This window comes from Chlamydotis macqueenii, chromosome Z (genome assembly GCF_036417535.1).
Source record: "Chlamydotis macqueenii isolate bChlMac1 chromosome Z, bChlMac1.mat, whole genome shotgun sequence".
NCBI classification, from domain to species: domain Eukaryota; kingdom Metazoa; phylum Chordata; class Aves; order Otidiformes; family Otididae; genus Chlamydotis; species Chlamydotis macqueenii.
Window position 1 is genome coordinate 28,991,451 of NC_141593.1, and position 13,980 is coordinate 29,005,430.

At 39.8% G+C, this 13,980-nt stretch overlaps 1 protein-coding gene across 11 annotated transcripts in view; it reads left to right on the plus strand.

The window, feature by feature from the left end:
- JAK2 (Janus kinase 2) overlaps positions 1–13,980 on the plus strand; it is a 106,090-nt gene that overhangs the window by 84,897 nt on the left and 7,213 nt on the right. For all 11 annotated transcript variants that reach the window (XM_086771502.1, XM_086771497.1, XM_086771500.1 and 8 more), the window contains 5 exons: positions 1,584–1,773; positions 2,647–2,771; positions 7,049–7,221; positions 8,314–8,431; positions 10,221–10,334. In XM_086771502.1, coding sequence (XP_086627628.1) covers positions 1,584–1,773; positions 2,647–2,771; positions 7,049–7,221; positions 8,314–8,431; positions 10,221–10,334 — 720 coding nt within the window. The remainder of the gene's footprint in view (positions 1–1,583; positions 1,774–2,646; positions 2,772–7,048; positions 7,222–8,313; positions 8,432–10,220; positions 10,335–13,980) is intronic.

Sequence of the window (13,980 nt, forward strand, 5' to 3'; positions counted from 1 at the left end):
GATAGGCTGGAGAGGTGGGTCAGTGCAAATCTCACGAAGTTCAACACGGCCAAGTGCAAGGTCATGGACATTGGTTGGGGCAATCCCAAGCACAAATACAGGCTGGGTGGAGCACTGATTGCTAGTAGCCCTGATTAGGACTTGGGAGTGCTGGTGGACAAGAAGCTCAACATGAACTGGCAATGTGTGCTTGCAGCCCGGAAAGCCAACTGCATCCTGAGCTGCATCAAAAGAAGCATGGCCAGCAGGTTGAGGGAGGGGATTCTGCCCCTCTGCTCCACTCTTGTGAGACCCCACCTGCAGTACTGCATCCAGCTCTGGAGCCTCTAACATAAGAAGGACATGGACCTGTTGGAGCAAGTCCAGAAGAGGGCCACAAAGATGATGAGAAGGCTGGAGCACCTCTCCTGTGAGGACAGGCTGAGAGAGTTGGGGCTGTTCAGCCTGGAGAAGAGAAGACTCTGGGGACACCTTATAATGGACTTCCAGTACCTAAAGGGTGCTTATAAGAAAGATGGGGAGAAGCTCTTTACCAGGCCTTGTTGTGACAGGATGAGGAGTAATGGTTTTAAAACAGAAGGAGGTAGATTCAAACTTCATAGAAGGAAGACATTTTTTCCAATGAGGGTGGTAGAACCCTGGCACAGGTTGCCCAGAGAGGCTGTTGATGCCCCATCCCTGGAAAGATTTAAGGCCAAGTTGGACAGGGCTCTGAGCAACCTGGTGTAGTTGGAGATGTCCCTGCTCCGTGCAGAGGGGTTGGACTAGATGACCTTTAAAGGTCCCTTTGAACCTGACCCATTCCATGATTCTATGATTTGGTTACTAGTTTTGCAAATCATTGCAGCCTGGGTCTGTGACAGTGTGCCTACACAGATAATCAGTGCAGCTGGCAGATCTTCACCAGGTGCTATTTTTTCCAGGAAAAAAAAAAATTCCAGTTCCTTGCTGTTTTATGGTTTTTATTAACGTGATAGCTGTGTATTCCTTTGACTCCAAGTACTAGTGAAAGCAAGCCTGAAAGTGAAGTAGCAGAACTACTTCTTTTTGCAGATGATTGATTGTTTGCTCTAAATGATAGCATAGAATACGTGGAGGAACAGGGTGATAGGTGATGATTGCAGAAAGAAGTTGAAGAAAATACAGAGAAAGGAAGAAGGGAGAACATGGAAACAAATAGGGAAGAACCACCAAGGAACAGGAGAATTAAGAGCCAAGAGGAACCTAAATGAAGGGATTTTTGCAAGTGCAGGAAAAGGATGCTAGCTGATAGTTTGGAAGTGCAAGTGGAAATTTGTGAAGGGAGAGGAAAATGAATGGACATCAGCCCCTCTCTTCATCCTCATTTCCTCCTGGGCTGTATACTTCCTTTCATAAAACATCTTTCTTATTCTTCTATAACTGTTAGCTGTGATCTTGCACTCTCTTTCTCTCAGGACGGATTTGTAGCATTTCACTTAAATCATTAATTGTGGTCACTTCAATGCTAATACAGTGAGCACTGAGACAGTATGAACAAGCACTAAGAAAGAGACAATGATATGGACTTGTTTTTAATTCAGATATTTCTATTTATGATCTAGGGAAATTTTGGCAGTGTTGAGATGTGCCGATATGACCCACTGCAAGATAATACTGGGGAGGTGGTGGCTGTGAAAAAACTTCAACATAGCACAGAAGAGCACCTTAGGGACTTTGAAAGAGAAATTGAAATACTTAAATCTCTGCAGCATGATAACATTGTTAAATACAAAGGAGTATGCTACAGCGCAGGTATGTCCTATATTGAATACACCTTCAGGTGAACACTTAACTATGCGTACTGAGCAATTGAGAGGTAAGTGTTTATGAAAGTCACTAACTTGTTCTAACTTTACCAGGACTTAGAGAGCATAGATCAAAGGAAGTATTGTCTGTCGTGTATTACTTCTCAGTACACGGTGGACATCTTATTCAGTCATTTGATTGCATAATTTGATTGATATAGAGAAACTTCTATTTTTACTAGTTAACCAGTTTCTTTATCTTAAAGCATAAAAGTCTTCCTGGAAAATAATTTAGGATTAAGTGGGGAAAATGTAGCTATTTTGTAACTGTTGGTTTTTGCTCAATGTAATGTCCCAGAATGGATATTACCAATGCTTGTACAGCCTATACGGTAAAAGACTACACAAGAAAAAGTTTCAGAAATTCATGTTTACTGGAAAAAGAAAAATCTTAGGTTCAAAATTCGACTAAGTTTTTAAAGATGGTAAAATTGCTGACTAGTTGATGTCAGTTGTGTTTCTGAGTTTCATCTCAGCAGTGAGAAGGAATTACATAAACACAGATATACATGTGAGGAACTTTTTCTTTGCTTTAGCAGTAGTAGCTAAAATATTGATGAGATTATCTTGATTAGTGATGCTCTATGTATGAAGCATATCCACATTATTGTTGTGTTTAAATAAATGACATTTCCTGAACAAATGCAGTTAACTAGTATATGAAGAATTCCATAGTGATATACATATAATAAATCAGGATTTTGGTATTAAGACTATTTTCTATTACTTGTATTCATAGACATCTGTATATATTTACATTTCAAAACTTGTCATTGGAAAATGACAGAAAAAATAAGTGTATTTTTCATTGTTGTCAAAGGTCGTAGGAATCTAAGATTGATTATGGAATATTTACCATATGGAAGTCTACGAGATTATCTGCAGAAACACAAGGAGAGGCTGGACCACAAGAAACTTTTGCTGTATGCGTCTCAGATATGCAAGGTGGGAAATTTCAAATTATTGATATTTTTCAACAAACTTTTGTCCCTTTGGTCTCATCTCATTTGTCTCAAAACAACAACCATCATTAGTTGTTTTGGTGTATCTTTCATAATACTGTTGGGCTACTAGCACCACATAACCCTAAAAAAAGTAGCAATACATATTCATGTACTCAAGAACTGGACAAACTTTTGAGTGTCTTAATACAAGATGCTGAGACTGGCCTGTCTGGTGACTGAGGCAGAGTATACTTCATTTATTTTTGTTTGTTTTATAGGTTACTTAGTTTATATTTCATTCAGGAGAATTCAAACCCCTTTTCTCCATAATGAGAGTTGAAATAAAATTTTGCAGCAGTTAGTGTGCTCACCTAGGAAAACTGTTCATGACGTACTATAATTAATTTTTTAGAACTTGGCTGTTCAGCTATAAAACCAGTATAACAGCATGTGTGTGTTTAAGAGATCTACTTTAAACTGTGAATAATATTAGCATATTTAGCAGAAAGAGCAAAGATCTTATTTCTGTATGAAGAACTGGAGGCCATAGAAGTGCCCAAAGCTGTAATAAATTATTTCCTAGTCTCAGTAGTTGGTACTGCACATCTTTCATAAAATTCTGAAAAGGGGGGCAAACATCTGATCTCTAGTGTGATATCTCATTTCCCTAGAAAGAGAGCATGTGCCTACCCTAGTTTTATTCTGTTGTTATGCTTTAGATACAGGAAACTACAGACACTTTAGATTTCATTGCATGTGTGGTAGTTTGGGAAAGGGAAAAAAAAAAAAAGGGAGGTGGGACGGGGAAGAGAAAAAAGCTTTTTTTTTTTTTTAAAAAAAAAAGATACCCCCATACACACTTCTTCAAGGCGTGTACCAGAAATACCTTAAAAATTCCTTTCCCCAGTACCCACATAAAAGATGTGGAAACAGTAACTTGCTTAAATTTAGTAAGTATTATTCAGGTTATGTAGCCCACAGATGTTCTTACATCTTGTAATTGTGCCCTGCCACATTCAGAGCAGACTTTCCTTCTGCAATATCTGCAGAAAAGGCCTGACAAGAATCAGGCAGGGGAATCTCTGCCAGAGCTGAGATCTTCTCCAGGTATTCAGACTTTCAACTGCTGAACAGAGCTTGATAGTTCCCTGCTTGAAAGTGGGCGGACTCAGTAAATCTTTTAGCCGCTGAACCTGTGGCATGTGCAGAAGGATGCTGCGTACACCTTCAGCAGGTGATCTCACCTATTCATGTGGTTCACTGAAGCAAGGCTTAGTAGGTAGTCTCCAGTAAAAACTTCTTGATGGGTAAGCAATGTGCAATGACATTGGAAGACTGTTCACAACTCTGTGGCAAGGATCAATCTTTTTAGGAAGGGGAAGTGTTGCATGTGTGACCATCCACTGAAAGAGGGTTAAAATAACCTCTGATCTTTGTCTCCAAAATGAGAAGTCATTATTTCTGCCACAAAGTAACTGTTGTTGTCAGTGGTGGTAAGTCACTAAAACAATCTTCCTTCAAGCGAAGAGCTGGGAGAGTGTAACACTCAGCATCACCTAGGAGGATGGTGACAGTGAATCTTTCAGGGGATTTTTGAATGCACAAAGGCTGCAGCCACTTACGTGTTTTGTTCTGTGGCCATGTGAACCTGTGACCTGAAGGGTCGTAAGGTATCTACCCTGTTCACTCTCATAAGAAGCTGTGAAGCTTTCATGTATAAGTCTTCAGGCCTAATCCAAGGCTTTATCCAAAGCCTAATGGAACAACAGTGGCAACACATCTCAGGACCCTGGTCTCCGAGACAGAAGTATCTGTTTGGAGGACTGGAATGTGGATTTTGGCCCTTGCAGGCAGTGCAAGTATGGCAGGAAGCTTTCATAAAGGAACTGAATTCAGAAGGTACAAAGGAAAAGGTTCTTAAACTGTGTGTACATACACAAATGTGAAAGAAGCATCGAAACGTTACAGGTCTTCAGGATGGTGATGAAGAATCAAAATAGCAGATGAAATGGCTGCTTCCTAAGTACCAAGCACCAACCAAGTGTAACTGATCTAAAATATGCCTTCTGCAGATACTTAAGTGGGAAAACATCCTGCCTTCATGTGATAAAGCATGAGTACACACAGTATGAAAATGTGGGAAGTCCACATATAGGACTTGCTCTTAAAGAAGTGTCTTTTCTTCACCTCCAAGGAAAGCAAAGTCTAAGAATTAAAGTTTATGTGTCTTGCTGTGCACTGTTGTTGCTGTATAACCTGCAAAGCAGAGGTTATATCAGTCACTTGAAGATTTCAGTCTAATCTGCCTCATTTTCTTACTCCAAAACAACTTGATTAAAAACAAAGTGAGTCCCTTACATCACCAAAATGGAATCAGAATGCTTTTCCTTGTTTTAGCTGATCACTTTTCCCCCCTTTCGTTTACCTGGTTTTGCTTCTCTTGCAATGTTTGCTCTTTCAGCATCTCACATCTCGTCTTTCTTCTGTACATTTGTGTTACTCTGTTGTTTTGGGTATTTTAATAGGAAAATTTTTCTCCCTCTGCCTTGCTGCTCTTCTCTCAAATACATGAGAGAAATGAAGGCATGTCCTACCTGAGAATTAAGATGAGTGGGTTTGCTTGCTTGCTGTGTTTTGGCTCCTTGCTGCTGTATTGGGAAAAGGTTCCTGAGTTGAAAGTGATATTTTTTGTGTGTATATCAAATACTGTGAAAAGCAGAATTTTCAGAGATGGCATTTGCTAGTGGTGATGTTTCTGTAGATGTGAATTAGTACAGCTGTCATCTAGTGCAGCTTGTGCCATTAGTCCAGCTCGTCTGGTGGCAAGCAATAAGACTCTATATTCAACTTGAAAGAATCCTGACAATAGAATGTTAAATAAGGAAGTTAACTTCTCCATACATCTGATTTTTAGCTTGTTCTTTTTTTGCTTTTTTGGCCCTGCATTTTGTTAATGCTGGCTGAGAGGAGAAGAGGCTAAGAATAAATTTTTGAAGTGCTTTAAGTGTCCTTGCTGGGGAGCTCAACTTTAATGACAGAAACATTTGAAATCATGTAATTGCACTCAATTCCATTGTTAGAGTCGTGTCACAGGATGATTTCCACTTAGAATTTGCGTGGTTTTGATTAAGTATGTGTCTTAGAATATATATTTGCCAGGCTAACAGAAAAAAATACAATAATCAGAGAAACTTTAGAACTATTTTCAGTACAATATATAGTAGTAATAAGTTATAGAATTTACGTAGACTGGTTGTATCAGAAACCCAGGAGTCTCACTCTGAAAAAGTTAGATTTGGTGTTCTTCAGGACAGCAGCAGATGAGCGGGTAACAAAGAACGGGACATTTCTGAGCGGTTTTGGAAGGGATCTGCGTAAGCAGCGCTGCCACCTAGCGGTGTGGGTGGGTAACAACGGCTTGAGAGGAAGGTTAGACTTTGAGTCGAACTGTTTCTGGCGTTTCTCACTTTACAAAACGTAAAAAGACATTAATAATATAACCTTGATGTTCAAAACTTTTGAGTTCAACGATGCTCTTAGCATAATTCATGGCTTTTCAGTTGTGTTGAAGGAATGAGATGCTTTGTTATGAATCTCTGAAACTGACGGCTTGCTTTGTGTTTCCTCTCGTGTGTGAGTTAGGTGTCTCTTGACATTGTCTAGTGTCAACTTCTGTCCACCATTTATTGCTGTGTAAGCAAGACCTTTTTTTTTTTTAGTAATGCCACTACACACACTGGCTGCTTCCACATTTTATTGTTAGCAAAAATAATGATATGCATTGGTAAGAAGGAATCATCAGCAGCAAAAGATGACATGGCTTGAACCAATGATTTGTTACAGCAACCTATGGAAATATAACAGTAAGCAGAATTGTATTGGTGAATAATGGTACATACAGAAGGGAAACAACACTCTCATATGAGAATACAGTGAGAAAATGCTTGTCAAATTTGAAGAATCCTAATTTTTTTTTTCCTTCTGTTTATCACCATCAAACTGCATTTGGCCACAGAAAGAAGTTGTAACAGCTATACAGCTATGTAATCAAAACCACTTGGCTCTGACAGGTGCTTAGTCTGTCTCCTTTCAGTTAAGGGAAGTCTCTGCACTTGGAAAAAGTCACTCCTCGGAGAAGACTAATGTTCAAGCACACTGGTTTTGGTAACACTCTGTATTTGGTTTTAACTTTGAGGTTGATTTATCCCTTAGGGAAGTGCAGCTACTTAATGGTAAAAGTAACTCTTTTCCTATTGTGTTTGTGAACTTTATGCATAGGGCATGGAGTATCTCGGTACAAAAAGATATGTTCACCGGGATTTAGCAACAAGAAACATCCTAGTGGAGAATGAGAACAGAGTTAAAATTGGAGATTTTGGATTAACAAAAGTCTTGCCACAAGACAAAGAATACTACAAAGTAAAAGAACCTGGTGAGAGCCCTATATTTTGGTAAGTCTTCTTTTGGTATATGAAATCATGACATGCTTTTGCAGTTTCAGCCAGTTGTTTTGCATATTGGGGATTTTTTAAGTGCAAACTCTAAGTCAGTTACCTAGTATTGTGAAAGTCACATGCATGATGTTTGACTTTGGAGAACAGCATGTGGGACTTTTCAACATATTTCCAAAATATTTTAAAGAAATAGTGTGCAATAGGAAAGATATTAAAAGATTTAAAAAAATGTAGAGAGACTCATTCCTCGGGATGCTTTCAAAGTTTTGGATGTTTCAGTTCATTTAACTCTGGTCGTTCCTACCTTCTGTCTGAGATCTGTTGAATAGACCCTGTGTTGACCAAGTGGAGTTAAATCTCATGGACTGTGATTACCAAGGATAAAGTGCTGAACTGAATATTCTGATAGATATCTGTATTTGACATTCAAGAGAAGGTCTAAGTTACTCCAAAATACAGTAGTGCTCCAATGAGCTGCAGTTAGTTTAGAAAGGAAAAGAACGCTCTTTGTAGCCTGTGGGAGACTGGAAAATTATGAAATAGAAACTGGTAGACTGTGTTCAGTGCAAAACATATCCTTTGGTTCTGTTCTATAAAGACACAGAAAAACCTTAGAAAATATGTTGGCAGATAACTGTCATTAAAACCACTTAATGTCCTGATAGCAAAAGAAAATGCCATTCCATACATGTGATTTTAGCCTGTATTTTATTCTGCCTTAGGCACTGTAAAAATGTCATATCTAAAGGATAAATAATACAAAATGGCATCTTGGTAGATGTTATTGGGATTTGTAAAATTTAAGTCCGGAAGTACCTGGAACACAGCTCAAGGCTCGCTGAAAGTGATGGAGGAATGCTTACTGACTATAATTGACTTTCTTTTCAGGCCTTATCACATCAAAATATTGTTTACTCACACTGCAGATAAGTAAAATAGCTACAGTTTTGTTGGGGGAAAAAACAAACTTGGAACAAACAAAGAACACTTACTCGTGAAAAAAAAAATCAATCTTATTAAAACAAATATCTTCAAAACCAATAAGACACATGTTACACACAACAATATTCCTTTTACCTTATGTTGCAGGTATGCTCCAGAATCTCTGACAGAAAGCAAATTTTCTGTGGCCTCAGATGTGTGGAGTTTTGGTGTGGTCTTGTATGAACTCTTCACGTATATTGACAAAAGCAAAAGCCCACCAGCTGTAAGTACATAGTTAATGTTCTCAGAGTTTTGGGGTTTTTTTGTTTAAATTTTTGAAAATATAAAGACTGTTTCTCTACCTAAATAGGCTGATATTTGCTGATTCTTTTCTGGAGACACTTTACTATTCACGAGGCAGCATCCAGTCAGAAGCAGCAACGAAGTATTAGTATCAAGCCATAAGAAGGAAGGGACATCTGAAAATTACCTAATAGTCTGTTCAGATCTTATCCATCCTGTAACTCTCAAATGTTTCAAAAAGATTTTTAAGTCTCTCATTATAGATTGTTCTTTCTTATCCTTTGTGCAGAGTTAATCCCAGATGCAACTGTCTCATTGCAACATGACATGTATTTTTAATGCTATTCCAAATCTAAGGCTGAGCCAACAAATATGTAAACACTAACTTGATTTAAATAGGCAACTTAAAGTTATTTTGTTATGTTACCGGAACCCAAGTTAGTTACTGAAGTTCAAAAAAGAACAGGGGTGGCTTTTTGGAAACCGTTAACAGGCACCTTTAAAGACAAATTTACAAGTGGATGGAGAAAAATACTACTTGTACACTAAATAACAGTTGTCCACTTGGAAAAGACATTAATGATCTTACTTATACCTAGTAGTCCTCTGCAGGCATAACAGAGGAGTGTTGAGCCTTTTTTGTTTACTGGAGCTGTCCTCATCTTGGCCAGTGTCTCAGTCCTGGCAAAAGTAGTTTTGAGAGCTGAACAATGATGATAGCCAAAAATGCGCTTGGAAGATCTCTGCATTGACCTCAGTGGACTTTTTAGTATTCAATACAGTGACTAACCTTTTGAGGAAGAACTCTCAAGGCAGGGACAGCTCTTCCTGCATAACATAAACATTGCAGACACCTAGAGTTCTTCAGAAGAACTATGAAATGGAGAGTGGTAGAGTAAGTCTTGGGCTCAGGTGGAATATACTTTGACTAAATCAACTCTACATGTGCATTCACCGCTTCATCAGGTTAGTTATCCTGTTGATACGTATCAAGAAAAAACAATTTTACCAGTTAGCTGAAGCAGTCTAGTTAACTGTCGTAGTCTTTATAATTATACGTTGTTTCCCCAGCTTTGGCCATTTGCACATTCTACCAACAGTTGTTTCACATTTTCATGTCAAGAATCATTAAAGAAATTTATGTAGTGATGGAAGAGAAATATTTCCCTTATGTTGTGCTTAGAAGTTGTTTTCAGTTAATAGTGCTTACTCATGTACTTTTGATCTCTGGCAAGCTGAGTGAGATTTTAATCTACTTTTTGGTTTATGTTGATTTTTGGATAGCAAGATTTACCTAAGCCATATTTACTGCCTTTAATTGTGCTACTGTTTCTGGCCTGTGGTTACTTATTAGTCCTGTAATCTTTTTTTTTTTTTTTTTATACATTAGTATGATAATACCTGTTTTCTGTTTGACTGGGATTTCTCAAAGCATCAAGATCTTGTTCTAATGTTTTAGGGAGCTCTTCAGAATTAGCTGTGAGGTTTATCTTTTAAAACTAGTTAATCATTCAGATGATGATTACATTTGTAAAGATTTTTCTCTTATTGCTTTAAGTTGTAACATCCTATTTTTATCCACATGCACAAAAAAAATCTATAATTATTGATATATTCTCTGGACTTGTAATTTATAGTTTTATCAGTTTTATATACTATTCTCTTTATTCTTATAATTTCTTCTTACAAGGAATTATCCCTTGGTAATTATATTGCAGCATCTGTTTTTCCTTTAAAAATTATTTATGACAGTCGTCTTTCTGTTTCAGGAATTCATGCGCATGATTGGCAATGATAAACAAGGGCAGATGATTGTATTTCATTTGATAGAGCTTTTGAAGAATAATGGACGACTGCCAAGACCAGATGGATGCCCTGATGAGGTGAAGTATTGTATTAATATGTTGTTATAGTCTGAAAGGTGGTCAGTTAGGGCAAGTACCCGGTAAATGCAAGCCTTGTGTTTCGTTCTGCTTGGATTACTGAAGTATTTATGTAAGCGGAATGGCTGTGCTGTTATTTTAACAGCTGCATGATGAGTATAATCACATTTCTTTTCTGATTCTTTAGATTGATTCCCTCAGGAGCCTAGAATGTAGTCTTTCTATGAAGTAGGACTATTATGACTGACTGCTGACTGGGGCACTCAGGCTTCTATTTCAAAAATACAGATTTATTAAGGCAATGAGATGAGTATATAGAACTTGTTCCGTGGAAGTCCCGTATAGAGATTCTTGTTCAAAGCCATGAACTGTGAATTCTTTTGAAGTCTGTAACATTTAGCATCTTAATAGCTATGTGAGGATTTTCACATTTAATTCCAAGATTTAAAGAACTCCCTATCTTTATTATTTTCCTTCAGTTGGTCTTCACTCCTTAAGCGTAGGAGTACCCATGTTTATAATGTGTATTATTCACTGTCAAGCATGCTCATCCAAGAGCTACCTGCAGACTGTAGGCACAGTTAAATATAGCAATCTGATTTATTTATGTTTAGGGCTATCAGATTTGTGTTTATCTTTTTCATAAGTACTGAAGCATATATGTCTGTAAAGCCATCCTCAGAGCACTCAAATTAGTTCAGTGTCCTTTTGTTTTTGCTAATACTCAAAATGTTTTAAAAAACACTTTCATACTGCTTGTAAGTCTTGCAGTTCTCTATTCTTCAGAATGTGCAAGCTTAGGTCAAACCATTAGGGCTGGGTGGATGAATCAGTAGGGAAAGAATGTAAGTAAAATAATTAGGCTTTTTAACGTGTGTAACTTTCAGCTCAGATCAATTCCTAGAATCATGGAATGGGTCAGGTTCGAAGGGACCTTTAAAGGTCATCTAGTCCAACCCCTCTGCACGGAGCAGGGACATCTCCAACTACACCAGGTTGCTCAGAGCCCTGTCCAACTTGGCCTTAAATCTTTCCAGGGATGGGGCATCAACAGCCTCTCTGGGCAACCTGTGCCAGGGTTCTACCACCCTCATTGGAAAAAATGTCTTTTTTCTATGAAGTCTGAATCTACCTCCTTCTATTTTAAAACCATTACTCCTCATCCTGTCATAACAAGGCCTGGTAAATAACTTCTCCTCATCTTTCTTATAAGCACCCTTTAGGTACTGGAAGTCCATTATAAGGTGTCCCCAGAGTCTTCTCTTCTCCAGGCTGAACAGCCCCAACTCTCTCAGCCTGTCCTCACAGGAGAGGTGCTCCAGCCTTCTCATCATCTTTGTGGCCCTCTTCTGGACTTGGTCCAACAGGTCCATGTCCTTCTTATGTTAGAGGCTCCAGAGCTGGATGCAGTACTCCAGGTGGGGTCTCACGAGAGCAAAGCAGAGGGTCAGAATCCCCTCCCTCAACCTACTGGCCATGCTTCTTTTGATGCAGCTCAGGATGCAGTTGGCTTTCCGGGCTGCAAGCACACATTGCCAGTTCATGTTGAGCTTCTCATCCGCCATCATCCCGAAATCCTTCTCCTCAGGGCTGCTCTCGATCCATTCTCCGCCCAGCCTGTATTTGTGCTTAGGATTGCCACGACCCATGTGTAGGACCTTGCATCTGGCCTTGTTGAAATTCCTGAGGTTTGCACAGGACCACCTCTCCAGCCTGTCAGGGCTCTCTGGATGGCATCCCTTCCCTCCAGCGTGCCATGCCATACACCTTGGTGTCATCATCGAACTTCCTGAGGGTGCACTCTGTCCCACTGTCCACGTTGCTGACAAAGATGTTAAACAGCGCCAGTCCCAGTACCAATCCCTGAGGAACACTGCTCGTCACTGGTCTCCTCTTGGACATCAAGTCATTGACCACAACTCTTTGAGTGCGGCCATCCAGCCAGTTCCTTATCCAAGTGTTCTGTCTGTCAAATCCATGTCTCTCCAGTTTAGAGACAAGGGTATCATGCGGAGTTGTGTCAAATTCTTTCCACAGATCCAGGTAGATGACATCAGTTGGTCATCCCCTGTCCACTGATGCTGTAATGCCATTGTAGAAGGTACTAAATTGGTTAGGCACAATTTGCCCTTAGTGAAGCCATGCTGGCTGTCACCAATCACCTCCTTATGTGCCATGTGCCTTAGCATGCTTTCCAGGAGGATCTGCTCCATGACCTTGCCAGGCACAGAGGTGAGATTGACTGGCCTGTAGTTGCCCGGGTCTTCCTTATTTCGCTTTTGAAAAATGGGGGTTATGTTTTCCCTTTTCCAGTCAATGTAGTCTCACCAGCCTGACACAACTTCTCAAATATAATGGATAGTGACTTAGCAACTTCATTCACCAGTTCCCTCAGGACCCGAGGATGTATCTCATCAGGTCCCATGGACTTGTGCACCTTCAGGTTCCTTAGGTGTTCTCAAACCAGCTCTTCTACTACAGTGGGCAGTTCTTCATTCTCCCAGTCCCTGCTTTTGCCTTCCACAACTTGGGCAGTGTGGCTAGAGCACTTGCCAGTGAAGACCAAGGCAAAAAAAGTCATTGAGTACCTCAGCCTACTCCATGTTCTGCGTAACCACGTCTCCCATTTCCTTTTGGAGAGGGCCCACATTTTTCCCTAGTCCTCCTTTTATCCTCAACGTAGCTATAGAAGCTGCATCCCTTTAAAATCAAGCACACTTGGCAGTAAGTTGAGAAATAATCCATTCAAAACTGGAAACAGAGGAAAGATCAGGGTCAAGTAGTCTAGCAGAGAAGAGAAAGAATGATACAGGTGAAGCAGGGAAGCCGTGGGGGAAGAAATAATCTATAGAGAATCAAAAGAGAAGTCTCTGAAGTAACCTTTCTTGCATTATATGTATCAGTACAACAGTTGTTGAATTGCAAAGGTTTGGCTTTTTGTAGATAACCTAAATGTCAAATGTATAAGATAGTACATAATCTTTTTTACTGAAACGGTATCTAAAGTAATGCAAAGGTTTCAATGTCTGACATTTCTTCAGATATCAAAGCAAGATGGAAATGTCTCTCTTTTGTCAGAAACTGTGCTTTTCCTATTTCATAGAATCATAGAATAGTTAGAGTTGGAAGGGACCTTGAACGGTCATCTAGTCCAGCCCCCCTGCAAGAAGCAGGGACATCCCTGACTAGATCAGGTTGCTCAGAGCCTCATCCAGCCTGGCCTTGAACGATTCCAGGGATGGGGCATCCACCACCTCTCTGGGCAACCTGTTCCAGTGCTCTACAACTCTCATTGTAAAAAATTTTTTTCTCATATCTAATCTAAACCTACCTCCTTCTAATTTAAACCCATTACCCCTTGTTCTATCACAACAGGCCCTACTGAACAGCTTCTCCCCATCTTTCCTGTAGGCCCCCTTGAGGTATTGGAAGACCGCTATCAGGTCTCCCCGGAGCCTCCTCTTCTCCAGGCTGAACAGCCCCAACTCTCTCAGCCTGTCCTCATAGGAGAAGTGCTCCAGCCCTCTGATCATCTTCGTGGCCCTCCTCTGGACCCTTTCCAACTGGTCCATGTCTTTCTTGTGTTGGGGACTCCAGAACTGGATGCAGTACTCCAGGTGGGGTCTCACCAGGGCAGAGTAGAGGG